General features: G+C 41.9%; 1 protein-coding gene across 1 annotated transcript in view; it reads left to right on the forward strand.

Moving 5' to 3' along the window:
- The first annotated feature begins 1515 nt into the window (after positions 1-1515).
- Positions 1516-27498, forward strand: part of PRKAR2A (protein kinase cAMP-dependent type II regulatory subunit alpha) — a 120192-nt gene continuing 94209 nt past the window's right edge. Inside the window, exon 1 of the mRNA XM_054033827.1 lies at positions 1516-1875. Within this exon, the coding sequence (XP_053889802.1) occupies positions 1623-1875 (253 nt within the window). The 5' untranslated portion in view covers positions 1516-1622. The remainder of the gene's footprint in view (positions 1876-27498) is intronic.

Below are 27498 nucleotides of genomic sequence, written 5' to 3' on the forward strand. Positions count from 1 at the left end.
GCCCCGCCCCCGAGGCAGTTGGGGTGTGCAAAGGAGGGACTCGGCCCCGCCCCCGAGGCAGTTGGGGGGGGTGCAAAGGAGGGACTCGGCCCCGCCCCCGAGGCAGTTGGGGGTGTGTGCAAAGGAGGGACTCGGCCCCGCCCCCGAGGCAGTTGGGGGGTGTGTGCAAAGGAAAGACTCGGCCCCGCCCCCCGAGGCCGTTGGGGGGGTGCAAAGGAGGGACTCGGCCCCGCCCCCGAGGCAGTTTGGGGGGTGCAAAGGAGGGACTCGGCCCCGCCCCCGAGGCAGTTGGGGGTGTGTGCAAAGGAGGGACTCGGCCCCGCCCCCGAGGCAGTTGGGGGTGTGTGCAAAGGAGGGACTCGGCCCCGCCCCCGAGGCAGTTTGGGGGGTGCAAAGGAGGGACTCGGCCCCGCCCCCGAGGCAGTTTGGGGGGTGCAAAGGAGGGACTCGGCCCCGCCCCCGAGGCAGTTGGGGGTGTGTGCAAAGGAGGGACTCGGCCCCGCCCCCGAGGCAGTTTGGGGGGTGCAAAGGAGGGACTCGGCCCCGCCCCCGAGGCAGTTGGGGGGGTGCAAAGGAGGGACTCGGCCCCGCCCCCGAGGCAGTTTGGGGGGTGCAAAGGAGGGACTCGGCCCCGCCCCCGAGGCAGTTTGGGGGGTGCAAAGGAGGGACTCGGCCCCGCCCCCGAGGCAGTTGGGGGTGTGTGCAAAGGAGGGACTCGGCCCCGCCCCCGAGGCAGTTTGGGGGGTGCAAAGGAGGGACTCGGCCCCGCCCCCGAGGCAGTTGGGGGGGTGCAAAGGAGGGACTCGGCCCCGCCCCCGAGGCAGTTTGGGGGGTGCAAAGGAGGGACTCGGCCCCGCCCCCGAGGCAGTTGGGGGTGTGTGCAAAGGAGGGACTCGGCCCCGCCCCCGAGGCAGTTGGGGGTGTGTGCAAAGGAGGGACTCGGCCCCGCCCCCGAGGCAGTTGGGGCGCTCGGGCCCCAGGCAATGGAGACTAGGGCTGAGAAGGGGTTTCTCCTGCCCCGCACACGTTGCGGAAGGACGCGGAGACTGGGTCGGGGCCGCGGGACCCACGGAGGGGTGTGGGCCGCCGCGGGGTGAGGGGCCGCTCTGGAGAGCACGGTGCCCCAGCAGAGGGGGCATAGCCGGGGGCAGGAGTGGGAGGCTCGAGAGGCAAGCCGCTCTCGCAGTGACTGCAAATAGAGCGCCTCTCAATGTCGCCCACATCACATCAGATTCCCGCGTTCTTCTACTGCGCACGCGTGGTGCTCCCCCGATTGAACCCACACTATGCGCATGCGCAGTATCCCCCCTTCCTCCCACAGGGCGGGTTTAGTGCTCTGTGATCCGAGGACGCGCCTTGTGCGCGTGTCCCTACTGTGACGCATGCGCATCCTCACCCGTATCGCCTCTGGACAGGTCGACCTGTCTTACCCCCAGCGCATGCGCAGCTCTGCTCCTCCATCGGGCTCCGCCCCGCGCCTCCCGCAGAGCATGCGCAGTTGCGTAGCTCCCGTTCGGAGCGGCTTGTGTGACAGCGGCGGCGGGAGTCAGCGAGCGCCCTGAGGAGGGAGGCCCCGAGCCCGCCGGAACCAGCCGGGGCAGGCGGCCCCAGTCTCCGGCACGATGAGTATCGAGATCCCGCCGGGCCTGACCGAGCTGCTGCAGGGCTACACGGTGGAGGTGCTGCGGCACCGGCCGCCCGACCTGCTGGGCTTCGCCGCCGACTACTTCACCCGCCTGCGGGATGCCCGCGACCAGGAGGCCGCCGCCGGGGCCCGCAAGGGGGTCAACTTCGACGGGGAGCCCATGCAGACCGAGTCCAACGGCGAGGAGGAGCCCGGGCGGGACGACGAGGACTCCGACTCCGACTTCGAGCGTAAGGGCCGGGAGGGCGGCGCGGGCTGGGGGGCGCGGGGGGCAGGCGGGGCGGAGTCCGGCTCCCGGGGCAGCTGGCGGGGTGGGGGCAGGCACCGGGAGCCGTCCTGCGGGGGCATGGGGGCAGCAGGAGAGGGACGCCCGCCAAGGGGGTGCGGCTCCACCTGCCAGGCTCAGGTGCCCCCAAGAGCCCTAACGGGAGGTGGGGGCAGGAAGGGGAGAGGCAAGTGGTCTGGGCTTGGGTCCCTCCGTGTAAACTCTCTCCTCGGGTACGCGGTTCCTTATTTCCGACTTTCTGCGGTGACAGTGATGGGCAAAGCGAAATAGCGACTGACGGCGGTAATGCTGGTAATCCTCTGACCGCGAGTGCGTCCCTCGGGAAATGAGGCACAGTGGAGAGGAACGATGGCAGGGGACTGTCGGGGTCCCCCTTTTCCTAGCTAGGGCAGTGGTTCTCAAACTTTTGTACTGGTGACCCCTTTTACATAGCAAGCCTCTGTGTGCGACCCCCCTTATCAATATGTAAAGAAGTGTTTTTAATTTAACACCATTGTGATTGCTGGAGGCAAAGTCGGGTTTGGGATGGAGGCTGACAGCTTGCGATCCCTCATGTAATAACCTCACAACCCCCTGAGGGGTCCTGACCCCCAGTTTGAGAACCCCTGGGCTAGGGGCTGTCGGAAGGTTGTTCGCCTGTCAGCATTCTTCCCAGGCTGTGTGTTCTCCACTCATCCTCCTGCAATCCTTCGTTACTGAGAGATCTGTTCCATGAATTCCACAACAAAAACCTCAACAGTCCTCGTCCCTCCCTAATGTCCTGGGTCATTTTAGCTGCAGATTAATACAAGACAGGGTGGTTTGAATGGGGGAAGGGAATCTAGGGCTGCTGTAACCCACACATTATGTCCCTTCGGACATGAGCTTGCATTGGTGTGGAGTCTGCTAGTAATTGTTTCTTAGCTTCCTTTGTTGGGCTTTTCTATCTGTGTTTCTTTGCCTTTTGTTATCCATACTATTGAGAAGCTACATATTTGGGTTCTGAAGTGTTCTGCCCCATAACAAGTAGATATGCAGTTGAAAAGGCAATTTGCTGTACAAAGTTAGGCCTTTATTCCACTGCGAGAGAGAGATCCCAAATAAATTTGTGAGTCTCTAAGGTGCCACAAGGACTCCTCATTTTTTTTTTTTTTTTTTTATCCTGGAGGACGTAGTCAATTGTAAGCAGCTACCCAGTAACTGTCAAAACGGTACTGTAGGGTCTGACTGGAACCATCAAAGATTGAAATGTCCATACTGCTGAGTATGCAGTATGTAAGTAAGTTCATGTGCTTTTGTGCAGCCTTTACAATACTTACCACAATATGGTTATTTAAGGATAGAGTTGCAACCATAACTGTTTTCCCTTGACTTTGAGTATGAACTTGGTGCTTGATGTTTTTCTCTGTTTATTTAAAATTACACACTATTATGAAGAATTGAAATCTGTTGCTAACTTTATTACCTGGATTATTAAAAGCTGAAAATTCTAAACATCTAATATCCTTTTCTCCATTTATGTGGGGTTTTTTTGGGTAGTAGTGGTGGGTGCTGAGCTCAGTGTACGTAATAGGATACATCCACATCAGCATCCCAACAGTGTGTGGGCAGTTCAGTTTCCTAAATAATCATAATTAGTTTAGGGCATCTGATGCTTTTTTCTTCCCTGGGGAACTTTCCTTCTCTGTGCACCTGGTGGAGGTGGGAAGGCTCGTATGCTTTTTTTGGTTCCTGTCCTGAGCATGTATAGGGCAAAAGTGAACACTTTTTAAGTGTTTACCCCCTGAAAGAATCCTCTGTTCTGCTCTACTGTTGCAGTGAAAAACACAGTAGTTATGTATTGGAAGAGCAGGTAAAAATTTACCTGCTTTAGGTCTTGTACAGAGTGCTTCCTGGCTTAATATCAGAAGTTTACAAAATGCCATCTTTAAAGCACCATAGCACCTTTTGGGCGGGGGGGAAAGCAATCAAAAGTTTCAAGTCGTTTTAAAGTGTTATTTTCTATAAAGTGATATCAGGTAATAGAGCAAGCATTCAATCCACCCGTGAAGGATAAATTTTGGAGCCTTTGTAGTCCTTTTAATGGTCAATAATAATTACTTTGCAAACACTGACATAGTTAGATCTGTTAATACTGTTCACATTTAAAATCTGAGTTGCCTTTTATTTTCCTGTACTGTACTAGGTAGGCTAGATCTGTTTTCTGTGTTTTTGGGGTGGGGGAGAGAGCTCAGTGGTTTGAGCACTGGCCTGCTAAACCCAGGCTTGTCAGTTCAATCCTTGAGGGGGCCATTTAGGGAACTGGGGTAAAGATCTGTCTGGGGATTGGTCCTGCTTTGAGCAGGGTGTTGGACTAGATGACCTCCTGAGGTCCCTTCCAACCCTGATATTCTATGATTATGGAGTTTGGTACACTGAATCAACTCACTTGAGCACCTCAAGTGCAATGTCTTCATCAATTTAATTATTTTAATATTTTGGAGGAGGAGAACAAATGGGTATTGGTGCTTGTTGATGTGTTCTCTTCAAGCTGTCAAATGCAATTCAGTTTGGGTTTGTTTCAGAGCTCTCTTTGGTGACATAACAGCCTCTAACATTAAAGTGCTTTAACATTTAGCAGCATATTCACTAAATGAACAAGTACCTCCATATTTCATAAATCTTTGGAAATAAGGAATGTCACAAAGCATAGTACTGTTAGCCCCAATTTGCTTTTTTTTGGCTGTTAAAAGTAAAATAACTCTTTTTACAGCAAGCTCTTTACACATATTTTGCAACTTATTTGTGCTATTGCACGTTGTAATGCTAAAACAGTCCAAGAGATGAACGTCCTATTTGTAAAGCACATTATGTATGGGCACTACCACAATAAATAATAATCATTAGTGCTAGAACTACTTCTTTTACTTTGATGTTGTTGCAGCTAACATCTATGTGCCTTAACTTTTTGTAATCACAATATTATTTTATACCCAGCTGTGGCTTTCAGAGTCCAAAAAGAAATAAGATATTTTGGAAGTGTTTAAGGAAGAACAGGCCTTGAACAAGAAGAATAATGTATATGTAAAAGAGTAATGGTTATACATGAGACAACATCTTTGCATCCAAGAACCAATTTCTACAGATTTAAGTCTGAAGGATTTAAATAAAGGTAACTCCTGTTAGTGTTAATGGAGTTATATTAAAATTTTCCTTGCATTGATGAGACAAGCTTAGGGGATGTAAAATATTTAAAATAAGTATAGATAGATACAGTGCTGTCGAATTTAGTTAAATTATGTATCTAGTACAAGAGGAAATTTTGATAGGTAAACTCTTGAATACAATCAGAGCAAATACAAAAAAACTGAATCTGATGAAAGGGGACTCTGCTGCTTGAACATTTGGATAATTATGTATGCTAATGTGAAATGGATAGAGGTTTTAATTCTCTTTACTTTTGATTAGTGATTGTTATGGGCTGGCATGCCCTGTGTTTAGGCTATGAAGAAAATAGTAATAAGCCGTGTATTTCCTTTCTGTTCTAATCGGGTTCTTGGACATAACATGAAAGCTTTGGCTGTGTGTCTGTTTGTCAGGTGTGATGTGTTATCCAGCTTTTATTCTTTCCATATCTGTATTTGATTCTTAGTACAGTATTTCCTTTGTTACACAATTGAATTATGCTTCATACGAACAATGCAACAGTTAGGGAATCTTCATTTACATTTTAATGAAGGTGTATCAAGAATCTTTAGCAACGCAAAGGGAATGTTTGATTAAAATGCTAGCAAAAAGGGGGAAGGAATACAAGCCAAAAGAGAGAGAAACAGCTTAGAATATTGAGATATCTAAATATCTATTTAAGTCGGCAGGGTCAGATGAAATTAATCTAAGGGTACTTAAGGAACTAGCTGAAGCGACATCAGAACTGCTAGCAATTATCTTTGAGAATTCATGGAGGGCAGGTTAAGTCCCACAGGACCGGAGAAAGGCAAACATAGTGCTTGTCTTTAAAAAGGGGAACAAAGATGACCCAGGGAATTACAGACCAATCAGCTGAACTTTGATACTTAGAAAGATACTGGAACAAATTATTAAACAATCACTTTGTAAGCACTTAGAGGATAAAAGCCAGCATGGATTTGTCAAGAACAAATCATGTCAAACCAACGTAATTTTTTTTTTGACAAGATTACTGGCCTAGTGGAGAGGAGGGAAGCTGTAGACTTGATATATCTTGATTTTTAGTATGGCTTTTGACAAAATCCCCTGTGACGTTTTAATATGCAAAGTAGGGAAATGTGGCTGAGATGAAATTACTCTAAGGTTGGTGCACAATGGGTTGAAAGATCATACTCCAAGTGTTGTTATCAATGGTTTGCTGTCACACTGAGAGGGAGTATCTAGTGTGGTCCCACAGGGGGTCATTTCTAGGTCTGGTATTATTCATTCTTTTTGTTAATTACTTGGATAATGGAGTGGAGAGTATGCTTATAAGATCTGTGGGTAACACCAAACTGGGAGGGGTTGCAAGCACTTTGGAGGATGGGATTGGAATTCAACATGACCATGACAAATTAGAGAATTAGTTTGAAATCAACAACATGAAATTCAATAAAGATAAGTGCTAAGTACTACACTTCAGAAGGAACAATCAAATACACAGTTACAAAATGGGGAATAACTGTCTAGGCGGTAATACAGTTGAAAAGGATCCAGAGGTTATAATGGACTCAAATTGAATATAAGTCAGTAATGTGCTGGAATTTACCTAATATTAAAATCTTTAAACAACAGCAACAAAAAACCACCAAAAAAGACCAAACTAAAAACCAATAACCCTGCCTTATTCTGCAATTGCTCTAGTCACAAAAGAGCAAAGAACCATCTTTATTGTTGTGAGTTAGAGTTGGTTGTTTTTTTTCTAGATCTGGATAAATGGCTTGATGAATTAATACAAAGTTTAAATTTGATCAGATTTTCAATACAGTTCTAATTTTACACAATTGGGAGACCTCACATTTACTTTAGCCTTCTGCTGGGGGAAAAAAAATCTCTCTTGTAAACTAAGTCAAACTTCAGATACAAAATGTTGATACCTTAATAGGACAATTGAGACTTCTGATACAAATCTAAGCAATATACAGTGGATAGTAGATGCTAATCTCTCCTACAATAAGACATTTTATAAACAGCGCTGTCACAGGGGCAGCTCTGTAGTGCCCCGTTTTGCAGGGCCAACCATGGTACTGCAGCTGCTCCCTACCTCTGTCTGAAAGCTACGGATGCGTGCCTGGAGCAGGATAGCCCATGCCAAAAGCTCAGCATCAGTTTTAACAGTTAAGTAAAAATAACACACTCAGAATTTGGCTGTTTGTGCCTTTAAATAAACACAACTTCAAATGAAAGTGCTTAATTGCAGTGCTTGACGGCAAGACCCTGACCTAGTCCTGGGATTCTGAGTTAGCACTGACGAGCTCTTCCTCTGTGCCAGCACTGTCTCTGAGAAGAAGAAGCCAGGCCTTCTTAATTAGCCTGCTGGCTCCTGATTTGTTAGTGTCTCCTCCTGGCCCTTCCAGTCCTGTGGAGGACCAAGTCCTGGTAGCCTGGGCTTGAGTGGGTTTTCCTTGAGCAAGGGGGATGTCAGGGCTCCAACACCTCCGGTAGCGGCCAGAGATGGCCTAGCAGACCCCATCCCAAGCGCCTACTGGTTTGGCTTTATTTTAAGCCCATATTCATTTTTTGTTCACCATATCTCAGTCAAATACAATCCTTGCTTTTATTTATATTAACTTAATAGTCTCTTTTGATGACTCATCTCATCCTGGGAACTTATTTTATGTTTAACATCCTTTGTGCAAAATTACTTCACTTGTATTCTCTATTTACTTTGTTTCCTCATTTTTTAATTGAAACCTAATTTTTGAATCTTCTCAACTTTTTTTAGTTTAATATATTGATATCTCTTCTACACTAGCATGTTTGGAAGCTTCAACTATATTCTCTCTTTTCCAATGAGAATAATCCCACCTCCCTTTATCTATCTTCATATTTTACCCTTTTCAGCCCTAGTGTTATAATTATTGCCCTGTATGCATTGGCTCTAAGTCAGTAGTAGATTGCCTATGTAGATACTCTAGCTCTACCAAATGAAAGATTATTCACACCCAAGAAAAGTGTCATCTTCCACAGCGCAACCCCATGCATTTTTAGAGTATAACAGGGATGTTTTAGTTTTCTTTGCTCAACTGTTGCCATGTAGGTTTTGCAAGCTAATATTTTACTTTCCTCTTTTCTCCTTGGTTAGCATATTTGTTAGGGGACATTTAGAACAGAACCTTTTTAAAAAATGGATATTTAGCTTTCTTTACATAAAGAACAATCTGCCTGCTGGTCCCAAGCAATAATGAAATCTTTAATCAGCTCCCCAGCCATCATTCTTTCATTTCTGCTTGCAGTTGGTCCCAGGATACTAGAGAGACAAGGTGGGTGAGGTAATATCTTTTATTGGCCCAGCTTCTGTTGGCGAAAGACAAGCTTTCAAGTTACTCAGAGCTCTTTTTGGAACCTTATGTATTAGGAAAATGTGTCCAGGACCAGTTGAGCAAATAAACTAATGCTGTCAGTGACATGAATGCAAGCAGTGCGTTTTTTAAATGGTGAGTCTTGTCAAAAGTGCTATCAACTGGAACAGTTGCAGAATTAGCCTAAAGCAACTTTGTAAAACTTGGTTGCCTGTGGTGAGTAATCTTTTAGATCTTGAATATGGGCTAGTTATTCATGGCAGTTTTATGAGGCTGGACTAAAGTTTATGTAATGTATTTTTTTACATTACTGTGAACCTACCGGTACTTAACAAAAAGATTCTTTAAAAGCCTATGGAGCTGAGAATTGGCAAGATTAAAACAAGAGTGAGTAAAGATTAACGATATCAGATGATCCCAACACAGGTGATATGTGGCAGACACTAATGCCTTCACAGAGTTAACCTTGCAACAAAGCCCGATGCCAACTCTGTCCACATATCTATTCCAAGTGACACCATCATAGGACCTAATCACATCAGCCATACCATCAGGGGCTCGTTCACCTGCACATCTACCAATGTGATATATGCCATCATGTGCCAGTTATGTCCCACTGCCATGTACGTTGGCCAAACCGGACAGTCTCTACGCAAAAGAATAAATGGACACAAATCTGACATCAGGAATCATAACATTCAAAAACCAGTAGGGGAACACTTCAACCTCTCTGGTCACTCAAAAAGAACAGGAGTACTTGTGGCACCTTAGAGACTAACAAATTTATTAGAGCATAAGCTTTCGTGGACTACAGCCCACTTCTTCGGATGCATCCGAAGAAGTGGGCTGTAGTCCACGAAAGCTTATGCTCTAATAAATTTGTTAGTCTCTAAGGTGCCACAAGTACTCCTAGTCTGTATCCGCAAAAAGAACAACACGGCTGCTACTCTGAAATCTGGTCACTCAGTAACAGACTTAAAGGTGGCAATTTTGCAACAGAAAAGCTTCAAAAACAGACTCCAGTGAGAAACTGCTGAACTTGAATTAATATGCAAACTAGATACCATTAATTTAGGATTGAATAGAGAGTGGGAATGGCTGAGTCATTACACAGATAGAATCTATTTCTCCATGTTAAGTATCCTCACACCTCTTGTCAACTGTCTGAAATGGGCCATCTTGATTATCACTACAAAAGTTTTTTTTTCTCCTTCTGATAATAGCTCATCTTAATTAATTAGCCTCTTAGAGTTGATATGGCTACTTCCGCCTTTTCATGTTCTGTATGTATATATATCTCCTTACTATATGTTCCATTCTATGCATCTGAAGAAGTGGGCTGTAGCCCACAAAAGCTTATGCTCGAATAAATTTATTAGTCTCTAAGGTGCCACAAGTACTCCTCTTCTTTTTGCAGAGTTAACCTGGTGTCCAAAACCACTTGATTTCATTCAGGATTGGCTTGCTTTAATAAACAGTTAGAGTTGCTGAGCATGAAGGGCTAAGATGCCACATTGTTTGTTTTGCATGTCCATAAATCTGCCTTAATCTCTAATCCTATTAATAAGAACAGCTGACAACTGTGGCTTGTAAGAGGCAGCACAGCATTTGTTTTACTAAACTACAAAGTCGCTTAATCTCTAAGAAATAATTTCTAAGGTTAGCTCAAGAGTCTTCAATATCAACCATACCAGGAAAAGATAAACTACTAATCAGCTCTTTAGCAAGACATCAATTGGCAATTTTATAGAGTAAGCTAGAACACTAATATAAAAAGAGAGAAATTGTTTTTAATCATACTATTATTGTAGGAGAAGCCCAAAGGTTTTTCAGCACAGGTAGGAATTCTAATGTTCCACCTCTAAAAATGTTTTGATAGTGAGCTGACTAACCAGTGCAGGCCAAAAGCTCTTGCAAAAGATTTTTAAAAACTGGAATCGTTTCCTCTTTTGCTGCTTTGTGATTTATAAAGACACCCTAAAGAGTATTTGTCAAAAACAAAAAAGGTGGCATTTATTTTTTAACCTCAAGAATGTGAGCTCCGGTCTTCCCTATGTGGGAGAACCTTCTGGATGTCACGGAGGGTGTATATTAGCTCTCAGACCTTAATCAGAGGGGCAGGGATGTTGAATCTTTAAGAAGGATGTCTTTTCTTCAAAGTTTTAGTAATTGAATTTAATAGGTGTTAACAAAACAAAAAACAGAATTTCAAATAGTTTGACTAAAAACTTCTCTTACATTTGCTCATTTTTCACTCATGACTTTTAGTACCATTTCACTAGTACAGGTTGAACCTCTCTAGTCCAGCACCCTTGGGACCTGCCCAGTGCCGAACCAGAGAATTTGCCGAACCACGGAAGGTTAATATTGTAGCGAGCGGGTCTCTCTTTATTTTTATCTCGCTGAGGTGAATAAATGGAACAACTCTTGCAATACCGCCTAGCCAAGGCTTACTGTCTCTCTTCATAACAAAGTGTTAGTATTGTTACACAATTTTACTGTGTTGGCACAAGGAAATAAGTAGATAAAGCATAAAAAAACATAAAATAAAATTGTGCAGACTAGAGAGGTTCAACCTGTAGTACAGGGGTCGGCAACGTTTGGCACGTGGCTTGCCAGGGTAAGCACCCTGGCGGGCCGGACCAGTTTATTTACCTGCTGACCTGGTAGGTTCGGCCGATCGCGGCCCCTACTCGCCGTGGTTCGCCGTCCCGGGCCAATGGGGGCGGCGAGAAGCAGCGTGGTCGAGGGATGTGCTGGCCGCGGCTTCCCGCCACCCCCATTGGCCTGGGACGGTGAACCGCGGCCAATGGGGGCCGTGATCGGCCGAACCTGCCGCGTCAGCAGGTAAATAAACTGGCCCAGCCCGCCAGGGTGCTTACCCTGGCGAGCCGCGTGCCAAACGTTGCTGACCTCTGCTGTAGTACAATCACCACAGTCTTCTAGGGTAGAAAAACCCTCAATTTCTAATGTAAAAAACCTTTCCCAGACCTTTTACCCTTCTCGTAAAACAACAAGAACAAGTAGTTAAGGTCTGTACACATCATTAAAAAAAGAATGAAAAAAATCTCGGGGGAGAGGGGAGGATTACAGACTACAGACATGGGGAATGAGAGGGAGAAAAGACAAAAATCTAGCATATACTAGAAGAACGGCCATGCCACTGGGTCAGTCCAAAGGTCGTGTCTTCCGACAGTGGCCAATGCCAGGTACCCTGGAGGAAATGAACAGAACAGGTAATAATCAAGTGATCCATCCCCTGTTGCCCATTCCCAGCTTCTGGGAAACAGAGGCTAGGGACACCAGTTTGGGTGTTAACCTAGTCTTCCCCAGTTTGGTAACCACGTTCTCTCTTTTCAACCCCCCCTGTATTTTCAGTGGGATACAGTATTCTTTATTAAGCGCTTGTAAATTGTTGCTTTGTGCTGCTAAGAAAGTGGCTACAGATGAGGTGAAGTAATTTTGTATATAGTTCGTGAAATGCTTTGGAATTCTTCAGGAACAAACATGCTAAAAATATATTATTTATTAATGCTGAACATTTTAGAATAAAAAATTCCTAACTCAGTTTCATCCATTAAAAGTGCAGTGTCCTGCATGTGCTTACTAATATTTATCAAGTTTTATAAAGAATTTTAACATATACGTTTAGTGCTGCAGTGGGATTAATACAGTAGATAAAAATCTTCTGGGATCAATCTGAAAGCTAAATGGGTTTATATGAAGGATTACTGCAGTGCTCTTTACAACAAACTTGTTTATATAAAGAGCTAGTATTTACATCTGAATGATAATCCCTTGAAAAATTTTTATGGTGGGAACTGTAACTTAACTTTATAGCTACACAAATGCACCCCAGCTTTGATTGCTTCCAGTGACTAAATTAATAAATATGAATGTCAATCAAATAGACATGAGGTTTGTAGAGTTATGCTATTTTGGCTTATCTCTTCTAGTTTATTTTCTGAAATTTTCACAAGTACCACCAATTCTACAAAAATGGCAAGGTGCGAAGCACGATGTGTCGTCTCAGAATGCTCTTAGCACTGTAACAGATGACTTACGAAGGAGGCAAAGACGTAGTTTTGGGAGGTAGGTAGTGAGTATTTCTGAGGAATATTATACAAGATCCATCCAATGGGCATCACAAAAGGGCAGTAAGGAGACACTAATCCCAAAGTGTCAATTCTGCTTAAAGATCTGTGCATACTGAGTCCTTGTGAAGTCTTGCAAGAGAGAGGCCTAAAAGAAAATATCATGTATAAACTCAGTCATTTTGTCAAGCTGACATCCTTCCCTCAGCTGATGCAGTGTTCGGTGGTAGGTTGTCACAGATGTTATGGTCAGGGTGCAATTCTACATGGGTAAACTGAATTATTCTTCCCTCTCTAGGGAAGATTTACTAACTTCTGCATCCCACTGTGAAGACAAGCAGATGGAGGGGACTGAGAGGGAAAATTTTGTCTTATCTTATTTTTCGTTCTTAGACCTATGTGTCAGACAGTCTGGCGTTCCCTCAAAGGATGGCACTATGTCCAGGGTGTTTTTCTGGCTAATACTCATTTGTTGAATAGTTTGAAAGAGAAGAGGGTGTTCCATCCCTAAACTTCATGTCAAGGCTCTGCTGCAAATTATTTGAGCTGAATAGCACTTTTAAGTTTTGATGCAGGGTTTTTTTCAGCTTTGGAATTTACCATTCTGGAGAATCCTAAGACTTGACAGAGTTTAAGGCCAGAAGGAACCACCAGATGATCCAGTGATCTCCTTTATGTCACAGGCCACTGACACCCTAAACCCAACAATCAAAATCAGACCAAAACATCACAGCCCACTAAAGACTAGGCTGTTATGTGCCACAGGGATAAAATAGGAGGGACTGAAGTGCACCAATGCCCTGGCCCCTGAAATGGCATGAAAATGATTGAGATACCCAGAGAATCCTGGCAAGTGACTTGCATCCACCTGGTGCAGAGGAAAATGACACCCTCCCCCCCAAGTCACTGCCAATCTGGTCTGGGGGAAAATTCTTTCTCAACTCCACATATGGTGATGCTTTAGACTCTGGAAATGTGAGCAAGAACCAGTCATCCAAGCACCTGAGAGAGAATGGTCGGTGCCACTTCAGAGCCCCACCCCATCCAGTGTTCCACCTCTAGCCACGACTCTCTCTGATGCTTCAATGGAAGAGACCAACCCCTACCCCTCTCTGACCCTCCCCCTCCAAAAAAAAACATTGGAGGTGCAGGAGGAAAATAAAATTCCTTTTCCAACTCCTGCGGGTGGCCGGCTAAAGTCCTGAGACATGAGTTTTAAGGAATGTAAAACACAAACCAGAAGTGAGCCTCAGAGCTGTGGATCCTGTGCCCCACAATCAGAAGCAACTTGGTCTTACTGTTGCACTCCTACATTTACCAGCTCTTAAAACGAATGAAGTGTTTTGCCCCCACAACTCTTCTTGGGAGGCTGTTTCAGACCCTCGCTCTCTGATGAGTAGAAACCTTCATTTAATTTCCAACCTGAATTTGTTCATGGACAGTTATACCCATTTGTTCTTGAGCCAGCATTGTTCTTTAGCTTGAATAGCTCTTTACCCTTTCTGGTGCTTGGTGTATTTATAGAGAACAATTATATACCTGTTCAGCCTGCTTTTTGCTAGGTCAAACAAGCCAAGCTCTTCCAGTCTCCTCTCCTAACATAGGCACTCAGTTATCCTGACCATCCTAATTGCTCTTTTGTGCACCTGTTCAAGAAAGATTAATTCTAATTGGAACATGGGTGACCAGAATTGTATACAGCATTCCAAAGGAGATCTTACCAGTACCTTGTACAATGCCATTATTACTTCGCTATCTCTGCTGGAAATGTCTTGTGTAATGCATCCTACATTTGCTCTTTTCACAGCCTCATCACATTGGTGGCTCAGAATAATCCTGTGATTGACCAGCACACTCAAGTCTCTCTCCTCTTCTGTTGCTTCCAGCTGATGAGCCCCCAGCTTATAGCAGAAATTCTTTTTAGACCCTAAGTTCATGACCTTATACTTTGTACTGCTGAAGCTCTCCAGTTTTTCTGTTACTCCCATCTTCAAGGTCACCCAGATGTTGCTGTATAATATTCTGGTTCTTCTCTGTATGGACGGTGCCTCCCAACTTTGTATCCGCAACAAATTTAATTAGCACACTCCTCCTCTTTGTGCCAGGGTGATTAATAAAAATATTCAATAAGATTGGTCCCAGGACTGATCCTTGATGAACTCCACTGGTAACCTCTCTCCAGTCCGATGCTTTGATCAGCCTACTTGTGTCAATTCATCAATGTTTGTAAGTCTCTTGGATCCTACAGTAGTGGAGGCTGTAGGGATGCCTCTTTAAAAAAAAAAAAAAAAAAAAAAAAAAAAATTACACTCATGGTTTTAGTTTGTCATTTATTTTTGCAAAAAAAAAAAAAAAAAAGACAGATTCCTAAATCCCTGTTTTAAGGGGCTAAATCTTTGTAAGTCCATCTTATCTCTGATTACGTGGATTTTGATTAGATCAGTTTCTGAATGCTTGAGTAATATTTTGATTAAATACTTCTGCAATTTCATGTATATACCATTTTTTAATTGGATTTAAATATGGGTTATCTCTGATATAGGATAATTAGACTGTTGTTCAAATGAGGGTCAACATTCCCTAATTACATAGGCCTCCAATCTTGCATTTTGCTCCACATGAGTAGTCCCTTGTGGAGTCTCACTGAAGTCAGCCTTATTTCTCACTGTTGGAAGCTTTTGATTACTATGGATATAGTACTTTGTGGTTTAATTGTGGATAGTAATGTGAGGGTGCAATTCCTGGGATATGTGTTTATTTCTGTACACTAATTCTTTTTTCTCAGGACCTGTATAAGCTTTTGTTTGTAAAATCTATGAGGAGTTAACATTTATCTTAGCATTAAAACAGACTTGTAATGTGTACTGTGTGCTGCAAGTTGCTCTGTAACAGTGGCTTGATGTTGCATTTACTAGGCAAAATATATATTTTTCTTATGGATAAGATTTGTACATGGCAATGATGATGTTTTTAGTAACAATGAGCTAATCTGGAATTTGTACCTTACAGTAGGTTGCACCGCTGCCATTAAAATAGTATGACATACATTTCTGATAACTTTTATAGTGCACCTCCAAAGGTGAAGATTTCAGCAGCTGCTTTGATCTTTCTGCACAAAATCAATTATTCAGGGATAAATCCCCATTGATTTGTAGTACTCAGTATAAAGCAATAAATGGTTGCTGAGCCAAGTAGAACACCAAAGCAAAGTTTCTCAGAAGTGTTTTACTGAGGGTATATTTAAAAGCAATAAACCCTAATACAGAACATTTTTTCTTTTTTTTTTTTTCCACTTGAGAGTATGGAAGTGTCTTGATCAGCATTTTTCTTTACTCTGAAACAAAGGTGACTGAGTCTGCTTTGAAGGTGACTTGTAAAGGAGAAATCAGTCATTCTGCCCTTTCTGCCTGTTCTCAGTTTATAAAAAGGACTTCAACAACAACAAAGAAACTGTCTGCTTTTTCTCTTAGAAATATTAGTAATACCAAGTCTCGTCTCCTGTGCCTTTAATGGGGGATTCCTGGGAACTGAGAACTAGAGTGCAGCTTTGTGAACCCTCAGTTTGAATGGGTGAGGGCTCTTTCAGCTTTCACAGAGAGCTTTTTTCCCCACATGTTCACCAAATGTTTGGGTTAAATAAGTATTGATAACAAGCTCTAAAGAGTCTGTTTAAAACACCTTTCTCTCTAAATTGCTCAAATTTGTCTCTTATGATGTTGGCACTTGAATATCATGGAGATAGGAGCCTTCAAAATAATAAGTAATAATAAGAGTAATAATTCTACTAGTCCTCCAGCAAACGTGGAGAAGTCAAAACCTGGTATTTCTAGTGTAAATACAACAACAGAAAACAAAGCATATTTAATATCTTTCAGGCCTTTTTAGCTGTAAGAGAGAAGCAAAATGGGCACAGACAAAATGTACAAAAGCCTGAGTATGGTCAACTCTTCCACTACTATCAATACTGAGAATGGGAACTAGTTGCAGCATTTGAGAAACATATCCAATGTGACTATGTAAGGAATAATACATAGCCTTAAGCTTTTATTAAAAAAAAAAAAAAAAAAAAAAGCTGGAATTAGTTTCTAAATTATTTGAATTTTCCATGACAATGGACAACATAGATCTTTAAGTTTATAATTTTTATACAGTTTATTTCCCATAACCGTTCCCATCTAAATGGTAAATATATTCAGTTTTTGTCATGAATGTTTGCCTTTAAATTCATCTAATGATATGGAAGTTTGGACTAAATCAAAATTTTTAGAAGCTGTTCACTCTTACCATTCAATGAGAATGGTAGAAAATAATTGCCAAATGAACATAAGAGAGGCCATACTGGGTCAGACCAAAGGTCCATCTAGTCCAGTATCCTGTCTTCCGACTGTGGCCAATGCCAGGTGCCCCAGAGGGAATGAACAGATTAGGTAATCATCAAGTGATCCATCCCCGTTGCCCATTCCCAGCTTCTACCAAATAGAGGCTAGGGACACCATCCCTGCCCATCCTGGCTAGTAGCTATTAGATGGATCTATCATCCATGAATTTATGTAGTTCTTTTTTGAACCCTGTTGTAGTCTTAGCCTTCACAACATCCCCTGGCAAAGAGTTCCACAGATTAACTGTGCGTTGTGTGAATAAATACTTCCTTCTGTTTGAAATTAATAGACAGCAGGTTTAAAACATTTAGTGACCCCTAGTTCTTGTTATGAGAAGTAGTAAACAACACTTCCTTATCTACTTTCTCTGCACCAGTCATGATTTTATAGACCTCAATCATATCTCCCCTTAGCAGTTTCTTTTCTAAGCTGAAAAGTCCCAGTCTTATTAATCTCTCCTCATACAGAAGCCATTCCATACCCCTAATCATTTTTGTTGCCTTTTCTGAACTTTTTCCAAGTCCAATATATCTTGTTTGAGATGGGGCGACCACATCTGCATGCAGTATTCAAGATGTGGGCATACCATGGATTTATATAGAGGCAATATGATATTTTCTGTCTTATTATCTAGCCCTTTCTTAATGATTCCAAACATTGAGGCAGAAGAAGATATTGATATCAACACAGACACCCCAACTAAGGAAGAGATCATTCAAGCCATCAAATCCTTAAAAAATGGGAAAGCTCTTGGCAAGGACAACTTAAATGCAGAATTGTTCAAGGTAAATCCTGAGTTAGCAGCATCTGTCCTGGCCCCTCTGTTTACATCAATCTTGGAAAGGGAAAAAGTGCCAAATGAGTGGACCAATGGTGTTATAATGAAGATACTAAAGAAAGGAACTCTCTGTGATTGGAATAACTGGCGTGGTATCACAGGTGTGGTATCACACGCTCATATGTGCCAAGCAAAGTATTGTGTAAGATCATAGTTCAGCGTATATCAGAGGCAGTTGATAGCGTTCTCAGAAAAGAGCAAGCCGGTTTTCGGAAAGGGCGTGGATGCACAGACCAGATCTTCACTCTACGAAACATAATAGAACAGTGCTTAGAATGGAAACAGCAGCTCTACATAAACTTCATAGACTTTGAGAAGGCTTTTGATAGTATTCACAGGACCAGCCTATGGCACATTCTATGGGCATATGGAATCCCTCTCCATATAATGAACATCATCAAAAGCTTTTATTTCAACTTTACATGTAGTGTTGATTACAGTGAGCTCAGTTTTGAAGTCAAAACAGGAGTACATCGGGGTGTATCACGTCTGCAATCCTCTCTAACATTGCCATCGACTGGGTAATGCAGCGTACAACAGGAGACATGCCAAGAGGCATTAAATGGACACCCTTCTCATCCCTGGAAGACCTGGACTTTGCAGATGATGTCGCTCTCCTATTACAAGAAAAAACAACTTAACTCAACACATTCAGCCAACAAATTGGACTGAAAATCAATCGTAATAAGACAGATATCATGACTTTTTTAATATTGCCTCACCATCACCAGTACGGATAGAGAATCATGTTCTTACCAATGTAGAAACATTCACATACTTGAGCAGCACCATCAGCCAGGATGGTGGAACAAGCCAGGACATCCAGAACAAAATCAGTAAAGCCAGGGGCACCTTCAGGAGCTTAAATACTGTCTGGAAATCATCAAAATATAACACCAAAACCAAATTCAAGATTTATCAGAGCTGTGTACTTTCAACATTACTTTATAGTGCAGAATGCTGGGGAATGAGAAAGTATGACATATTCAAACTGTCTTCATTGCATACAGCCTATCTCAGAAAAATCCTCCGTATCTTTTGGCCCAGAACAATCTCAAACCAAGATCTATTGACACAGTGCAGCCAGGAGGATATGAGCTCCATCATTGCCAGGAGGCATTGGATTGGCCATGTGCTTCGGATGGAAACTGATTCCATCACTAGAGTAGCAATAAGATGGACACTTGAAGGCAAACAGAAATGAGGCCGCCTGAAAACAACATGGCAAAGAGCTGTGGAAACCCAGCTGAAAAACCTGGGGCACAGCTGGGGAGCCATTGAAAGACTTGCCAGAAACAGATAGGAGTGGAGGAGCTTCGTCGCTGCCCTAAACACCAGAGGTGTAATGGGAACATGATGATTCTGAAAACTGACCATTTATTCCTACCCTTTGTTTCCTATCTTTTAACCAGCTACTGATCCATGAGAGGACCTTCCCTCGTATGCCATGACAGCTTAGTTTTTCGCATGAAGTTTATAGTTTACCTATACTTTCTATTAGACAAATTTAAACTTCTGTATTTTCACAAAATCGGGGAAATAGTTTGGTTCCTCTTAGAACTATTTCTGTCTTGTACTGAAATGAGCATGGTATCAGTACAGCCACTTACAAATTTATCAGTAATTCAGTATATATGGTTTCAAGGCACATTGTGTATAAAGACCTGAATCTATTTCAGAAGTTTCCTCTCTCAGAATGTCAGATCCTTTATTCTCACCTTTGTTCTTGAACATGGTCTTTTGCAGTGAACTCTAATACGTCACCTCTGTATTTCTCCCCATTTATCAAATATTTAATAGTCTGTAGTGAACTATTTTATTTCTAAGACTTCATTATTTTTACAACTGTATGATAGAACATTTTACTGCATTATAACATATTCTAAATTATAATTCAGTTTTAATTGTGAAAATGAACAAAGTTAGCCTGGTACTGTATTATCCTTTTTTATTGTGTTTCTGATTTTGCTAATTTGCAATGGTTTTCTGTCACTAGTGTAAATTAGTAAATGGTTGAGTAATCCAGTGACATAAGCTCTAGATACTGTATTACTGGTGTGTAAATCAGAGGTTCCCAGACTGTGGTTCGTGGCAAGTCACTTGTTGCTGGCTCTCCCCACTTCCATTTGGTCTGTTCTCAAATGGGAGGGAGAGTTGCTGTGGTTCACTTTTAGCATTTTGTCCCTTGGAAAAAAAAAAAAACAGCTAAAATTATACATTTTTCTTAATATTTTTTCCTGGTAAGCAACTGCTTTAGCTCTCCCATGGATGTTATGCTATTGCAATTGAGAGAGGCAGTGGTCCATGTGATAACAGATGGGAGGGACATATCCATGAGACAACGGTGTGGTCCACCTATAAAAAAGCGGGACTTCCCTCTAAGTAATGTGAACAAGATTGGATGGAGGAAAAACTAACCCCTCGCTCCACAAAGGTCCCTTGGAACTAACAAAGTGTCTGCAAAATTCACCCCTGCCATTTTGCTTGGCTTGATGAATCCCTTTACCATGCTTCATCCGTCTCCTGCATTGTAAACTGTTCAGAGCAGAGACTGTATTTGTACATATCTAAAATGTCTATCATACTGGTGCAAATTAAAAGGGTGAAGTTACCATCATGAAAGTCTTTTAATAGATTGCAATATTGGATCAGTCATTAGAAGCTATGAAATTGGGTTTTAATGGAAAAATACATTTGCTGAATTGTCAAAGAAATATAATGGTGCCATTTGCAGCAAACCTGAAGAAATGGCATGGCCATTTCCCAGCAGAGTGTATACAAATGTATACAAGTGACCTGTTACAGACAGCGACAGGGTCAAACTGCTCCGAAGGGATTAAGGGCTGCCTGGTAGGTGCTATGGTAATACAAATAATAAATCAAAATAATCTGACTCAGCAGGGGATTGAAGGAAGTGGTGTGTCCTCTTCCAGGGGCTGAGAGAAACAAGGAGAAAGGTACTGCAACCTGTTTTGTTTTATGTTACTTCATGAATGTTTTGTGTATGAATAATTGTACCCTGAGGCCAGGGCCTGAAACAGACTCTGGCATGGCATGGTTCATTCCTGAGCTGGTGTTAGCCCACCAGCTTATACAATCGTAACTTTATAGGAGTGGAGGTACTTTCTTCCTATTCCTATGAAAATGTACAGTACAAAGTTTCTGTGACACCTCCAGTTGTTTCATATTTTCATAATGAGGGTTCTCTGTCTTCAGCCGAGCACTTTCATATGAAGATCAAAATATTATGCTTAATTTTCATATCTGTATACATTTTAATTAAGTATTGAATTTTTGAGTTCATGTGTATTCTTAGCAGTAAAAATGTAAAAGGTAATTTCTCAATGTATTTTTTAAATAATCTCAACGGAATGCTTATGATAAAATTGAAATGTTTTTCAGTTGAATCCATTTTTTTTGTATACTGTCTCATAATTTTTTAATTTTTTTTCTGGTACACAAAGTCTTTCATTATAGATTACAGCTTTAGTACTTCCCAAATAAGGATTTTTAGAGTCTGTAAATTTTAAATCAGCCATATTAAGAGATTACTTAGAGATTTATTTATATTAAATATTTGCCAAAACAAATTTATATCTGGATTCCATAAGACCCTTCCATAAATAGTTGTGGAAGTATGTTTATGCATTTTTTAAAAAAGGGTCTCTAGTAGCTTATTTTATTGCTTTGTTGGTCTCTCCTGGACTCTTGCCAATTTGTCTATATTTTTCTGAAATTGTGGTGCCCAGAACTGGACCCAGTGCTCCAACTGAGGCCTCTCCAGTGCCAAGTAGAGCAGGACAATTACCTCCTGTATCTTACACTTGATGCTCCTATTAATACACCCCAGAATATTAACCTTTTTTGCAGCTACATCACATTTTTGACTCATTCAGTTTTTCATCCACTATAATTCCTGTAGCATTTTCAGAAATACTATTGCCTAGTCAGTTATTCCCCATTTTGTAGGTTGTGTATTTGATTTTCCCTTCTTAAGTGTAGTACTTTGCACTTGTCTTTATTGAATTTCATTTTATGGATTTCAGACCAATTCTCTAATTTGTCAAGGTTGTTTTGAATGCTAATCCTGTCCTCCAAAGTTCTAGCAATTCCTCCTGACTTGGTGTCATCTGAAAATTTTATAAGCATACTCTCCACTCCATTATCCAAGTAATTAATGAAGATATTGAATGTCAGACCACGACAGACCCCTATGAAACCCCGCTAGAAATGTCCTCCCAGTTTGACAGCGAACCATTGATAACTACTCTTCGAGTTGGGTCTTTCAACCCGTACGCACCCACCTTACAGTAATTTAATCTAGACCACATTCCTTAGTTTGTTTATGAGAATGATATGCAGGATTGTCAAAAGCCTTACTAAAATCAAGATAGTCACATCTGTTGTCGTGCCCCCCCCCCCCTCCCCTAGGCCAGTAACCTTGTCAAAGAAGGAAATTAGATTGATTTGGCATGATTTGTGACAAATCCATGTTGGCTATTCCTTATAACCCTATTATCCTTTAGGTGCTTATATAGTGACTGTTTAATTTGTTCCAGTGTCTTTCCAGGTATTGAATTTAGGCTGACTGGAAGAGAATTGCTCAGGTCCTCTTTGTTCCCCTTTTGGAAGATAGGTACTATGTTTGACCTTTTCCAGTCCTCTGGGTCCTTGTCTGTCTCCATGAATTCTCAAAGATAATCCTGACAGTTCTGAGGTTGCTTCAGCTAGTTCCTTAAGTACCCTTTCATCGGGCCATGATGATTTGAATACATCTAATTTGTCTAGATATTCTTAAACTTGCTCTTTCCTTATTTTGGCTTGTTTCTTCCCCATTATTAATATTAATTGTGTTGACTATCTGGTAACCATTAACCTTTAAGGTGAAGACTGATGAAAAATAAGTACTTAACACTTTAGGTTTCTTGAAGCTGTCCGTTATTAGCTCTCCTTCTCTGCTAAGGTAACCTATGGTTTCCTTTATCTATCTCTTGCTCCTGATATATTTGTAAACACTCTTCTTACTACCTTTTATGTCCCTTGCTCGGTGTAACTCATTTTGTGCGTTAGACTTTCTGATTTTGTCTATGTGCTTGCACTGTTCTTATGTACTCCTTAGCAATTTGCCCATGTTTCCACATTTTGTAGTATTCCTTTCTGATTTTCAGATCATTAAAGAACTCCTGATGAATCCATATTCGCTTCTTACTATTCTTGCTATCTTTCCTTTGCATCAGGATAGCTTGCTGTTGTGCATTTAATACTGTCTTCTTAAGAAACTGCCAGCTCTCTTGACCTCCTTAGATTTTCTTCCCAGGGGACCTTATCTGCTAGTATTTTGACTTTGTTAAAGTCTGCTCTTTTTGAAGTGCATTGTTATAATTCTGCTGCTCTCACTCCTTCCTTTCCTTAAAACCCACTTTTACCCAAAGTGCATTCTACCTTCAGAAGCACAGCACAGAAGTAAGGGTAGCAGTACCACAACTCCCCCCACCCCCGCTACAATAATTTTGCGTGCCCCCCCCCCCACTCCTTTATGGGTCAGGACCCTTAAAATTACAACACCATGAAATTTCAGATTTAAATGGCTGAAATCATGCGATTTATGATTTTAAAAATACTATGACCATGAAATTGACCAAAATGGACTGTGAATTTGGTAGGGCCCTAATTATTGTATACTTTTTAATGGAAAAGCTGAAGGTACAGAATCTGGAACTTGCCTAACTTCACTGTCTAAGACAGCTACAGTGTTGGGAATAGAGTTGGATCCTGACTCTGTCTCCTGTTCTAAACTATCTAGACAACACTGCTTCTTATCATTCTTGTAATGCCACTTTTACCTCCCAATGAGCAGCTGTTTTGCCGTTCTCTGTTAACTTTTGTCTGAGAGGGTTTGTGTAGTGTTCTGCTACTATGGAAAAACAACAGAGAAAGTGAATCATGCAAGAAAAATATATTTGTGAAATCAGTGTGTCTTTTTTTAAAAATATACATGTGTGTAAATGCATTTTTACCTAAGATTGTGATATATATTTATAAAGATTTTTGTTTTTAGCTTATTTAGTGCTTATTTGACAGCATTTTATGTACACTCAGTTTCACTGCCCCCTCCCCCCATGCTGGTGGTTAGTCACTTTGCCCTGTTTGTGAGAGCCTTCCATATAGTAAAAGGAGAGAACAATGCTTTAAACCCTAGGAAAATGCAATTATGTAAAACCATGAATAGGCAGAGGGACTTGGGTACCTGAAACTACTACTAACTCATTGTTTTAAGGATGACTAGATGTATCATTATTCATGTTTAGAATGACTTGTGTGACACGAGACCTGGTCTGTTCTATCCATGCTCGCTTGTTCATTGAGACTGACCTTTTCTGTTGTTCACTGCTTTTACGTGTTTTGATATGCAGTATATTCACTTTTTATTGTCTCAAGCTTGACAATGTAACTTCAATCACACTGTATTTGTCCATCTAGCCTGGTCCCCAAAACTTTGATTAGAAGTTATATATTAGATGTTTTCCCCAGTGGAAGCTATGTTGTCATGTTACATTAGCTTATTAGGCTGCTCTCTTTGAAAATGATGGCTGAATATAAATCCTGTTACTAGCTGTTAAGTAGCCCAAATTGATGGTAAACAGTATATCAGATGTGGATGGATTGGAAGACTGCTGCAGGATATTAAGTATTTGATTTTCAAAATACTGTCTATACTCTTGTATTACATTATTTAAAGACACTATCAATTTTCAGTAAGATTTCGTATTATAAAGCCTGCCAAGCAGCTGCCAAGTGCAGATATCCAGCATTTACATTCACTGTGCTACATGATGGTAGCTGTGACATGATTCTAATTAAGGACTGCACATTGCAGGCATCTTCCAAATATTAATGTGTGCTACTGCAGAACAAACTGTGAATTCCCTTTAAATACAGACTACTTAATGAAAGTAGTATTTTCAGCCATAATACTTGGTTTCTGGTAAAAGTTTAATAGTAATCAATAATGCAGTTTCACAAGTACGCCTGTTCTTTATATAGACAGAAGAACCTCTTCCATAAGTGTAGGAAGAGTCTATGCTACGGTGCTCCAGTGGCACAGCTACAACACCATAGGTATACCGTCATAGTGTAGGCATGCCCAAAGGTTGTGTTAACTCTAGAGAATTGAACCACTTCTTACGCTGTACTTTGCTCTTGTTGCGTTGCTTGCTTGGGACCTATTGCACAGTTGCTAGCACAGCTCTCTGTATCAGTTGCTTTTGAGAGCTATCCAGGGAAATTGAAAGAAGATGTCAAACTGCATGATTCCCAGGCAAATTTCTATAAATTTTCAGGTGGAGAATGTTCTGGCATAAAATATAGAATTTGCTGCAATAATCACTAATCCTCTGGGACCTCCAGAAAAGCTGGGAGTGTGTATTTGAGATTAACTTGTTCACTAGATGGAATGCTGTTTTTGGATCCGGACCATAATCGGACTAGTGGGACTGAATTGTCCTTGAGACCTGGGATAAGCAACAGTGACTGTATAACTTCACAATGAGGAAGGAGACACTTCTGTCCCTCTGTGGTGAGCTAGCCTTAATGTAGCAATGCCAGACCTCCAAGATGAGAGCACCACTCTGTTGGGCCGCGAGAGAGAGAGTAGTGTTGCATTTATGGCTACCCCATATAGTCAGTAGTTTGGGATCAGGAAGCCCATGGTGGGAGCTACTATTGTGGAGATTTGCATAGTGATACATAGCATATTGCAAGGGATTGTAATCAAGGTGATCAGTGCATCAGAGTTAACGGAAGGGTTTAAACAACTGGGCTTCTGAATTGTGCAGAAGCTGTTCAGGAAACCCATCTCCCCATATTCTGTGATACCACCTCCAGTAAAGTCAAGGAGTATATTAACAGAAAGGGCTACTTTTCCATGGTGATGCAGTATAAGTTCTTAGATGTGTAGGTAGAGTGGTCAGAGAGCATGATTTCCAGAATTTTCAAAAATTGGAGTTTTCAAGATTGGGCAGAGAGGGACTCTATTTCCAAAAAACAAACACACAAAAACCCAACAACACACAGACATAAAGATTTCCATTCCCACCTAGATTGAGTGATACTGCAATGCTCACTCTTACTGTAAGCTAACGAGCCAGTCTCATTTACACAACCCCAAACAAATGCTGATTAAGCTGTGTGTTCAATTTGTGTTGCATGGTGAGGAAATTTCAATGACTGATACAGAGATTATAGTATAATATATGCCTGCTACATTTTGTATAACATATGAAAGCAAAGGTGATGTTTCTGGAGCAAGGATGCAGTGGTACTTGCAACCATGGGCACTGAAGCGGGGGGCCCTTGTCCCCCCATACTTTTTACCAGGCCGTAAGGGTGAGCGACATGGAGGAGGGGGTGGAGAGACCACAGCAGGTGGTTTTGTTTGTTTTTGATAGTTGTTGTTTTGGATTTCTGGCATGATTTCCAGGTAATTTTCAAAGTACTTACAAGTATTCTTTTGGAAGGATTGGTATTGGATTCTCTCTCTCCCTCTCCCTGGATAAGGGCCAACCTGGAAGAAAATGCAAAGGTATCTGCAGGAGAAGCAGGTGATCAAAGCTGGCATTGTTGGCAAAGCAAAGGGAGTAGCAGACAATGTCGTTGTAGATTGTAAGTTCTGTGGGACAGTGCCTCTGCTTAGCTCAAGTTTATTCAATACCTAGCAATGAGGCTCTGATCCTGATGTCTCTTGGCAGTGCCATAATATACATTTTTAATAATAATGAAAGTTTACTTAGGCCTGGTCTACACTACACAGTTAGGTCGACATAAGGCCGCTTACATTGACCTAATTGTGTCAGTGGACAAACTACAACCTTGTCCCACCAATGTAAATGCCCTATTACACCAACATAAGTCCATCGCCACAAGAGGCGTAGGGCTTATGTTGGTGTAGTTAAGGCGATACAGTATCTGTGTAGACACTGCATTACTTACATTGGCTGTTGGTTGTCTTGCCAATTTCAAGGCTCCATGCAGGAGCTGGCTGTCCCTGGCTTCCCACTCCAAGCTGATCTGCTGCCCGGAGGCTCCCGGCTCTGGAAGGTGAGAAACCTGTGCGGCTGTGCTGCCCCTCTTCCCCTCCTCCCCCGCTGGGAGCGGCGAGGCAAGAGCTGGGCTTCAGGTGGGGAGCAGTGCAGAGGTCTCTCAGCCCCCCACACTGCCTCTCTTTGGTCTGCGAGTACGTGCACCATTGACAGAAGGAGGGTAGTGTGGACATCAGCCACTGCAGTAATTACTACGGTGGCTGTAAGTCAACTTAACATAGGTCAACTTAGGGCTGTAGTGTAGACATGCCCTTAGAAAATACTTTGCTCTTAATAATATTGTTTTAATTGTGGTTTAGGTTTTATTCATGCTGCACTCGCTGGCCCCCAGTTTTTTTACTTGTTGCCATGAAAGTTGCAAAGCTATGTCATGTTGTTCTTTCATGAAATAGATGTTGTTCAATTGTGAATTGCTGAATTTAAACAATTACAACAACTTTAGAGAATGTTAATTCCTTAAACTATCTTCTCAGCTATTGAGACATTAACAATTTGTTTCTACTTATTTAAAAATGGTTCTTAAAAGTTTTCAAGTAGGTTGTATCTTCCAGTCTATGTTAATTATTTGTGAAGAGTCATTGCTGTATGCTAGTGGTTTACAGATAAATAAGACTCTCTCTGCTCCAGAGGTATTAGGATCTGATTTTCAAAAGCTCTGAAAATTGAAGCCAAT

This window comes from Malaclemys terrapin, chromosome 7 (genome assembly GCF_027887155.1).
Source record: "Malaclemys terrapin pileata isolate rMalTer1 chromosome 7, rMalTer1.hap1, whole genome shotgun sequence".
NCBI classification, from domain to species: domain Eukaryota; kingdom Metazoa; phylum Chordata; order Testudines; family Emydidae; genus Malaclemys; species Malaclemys terrapin.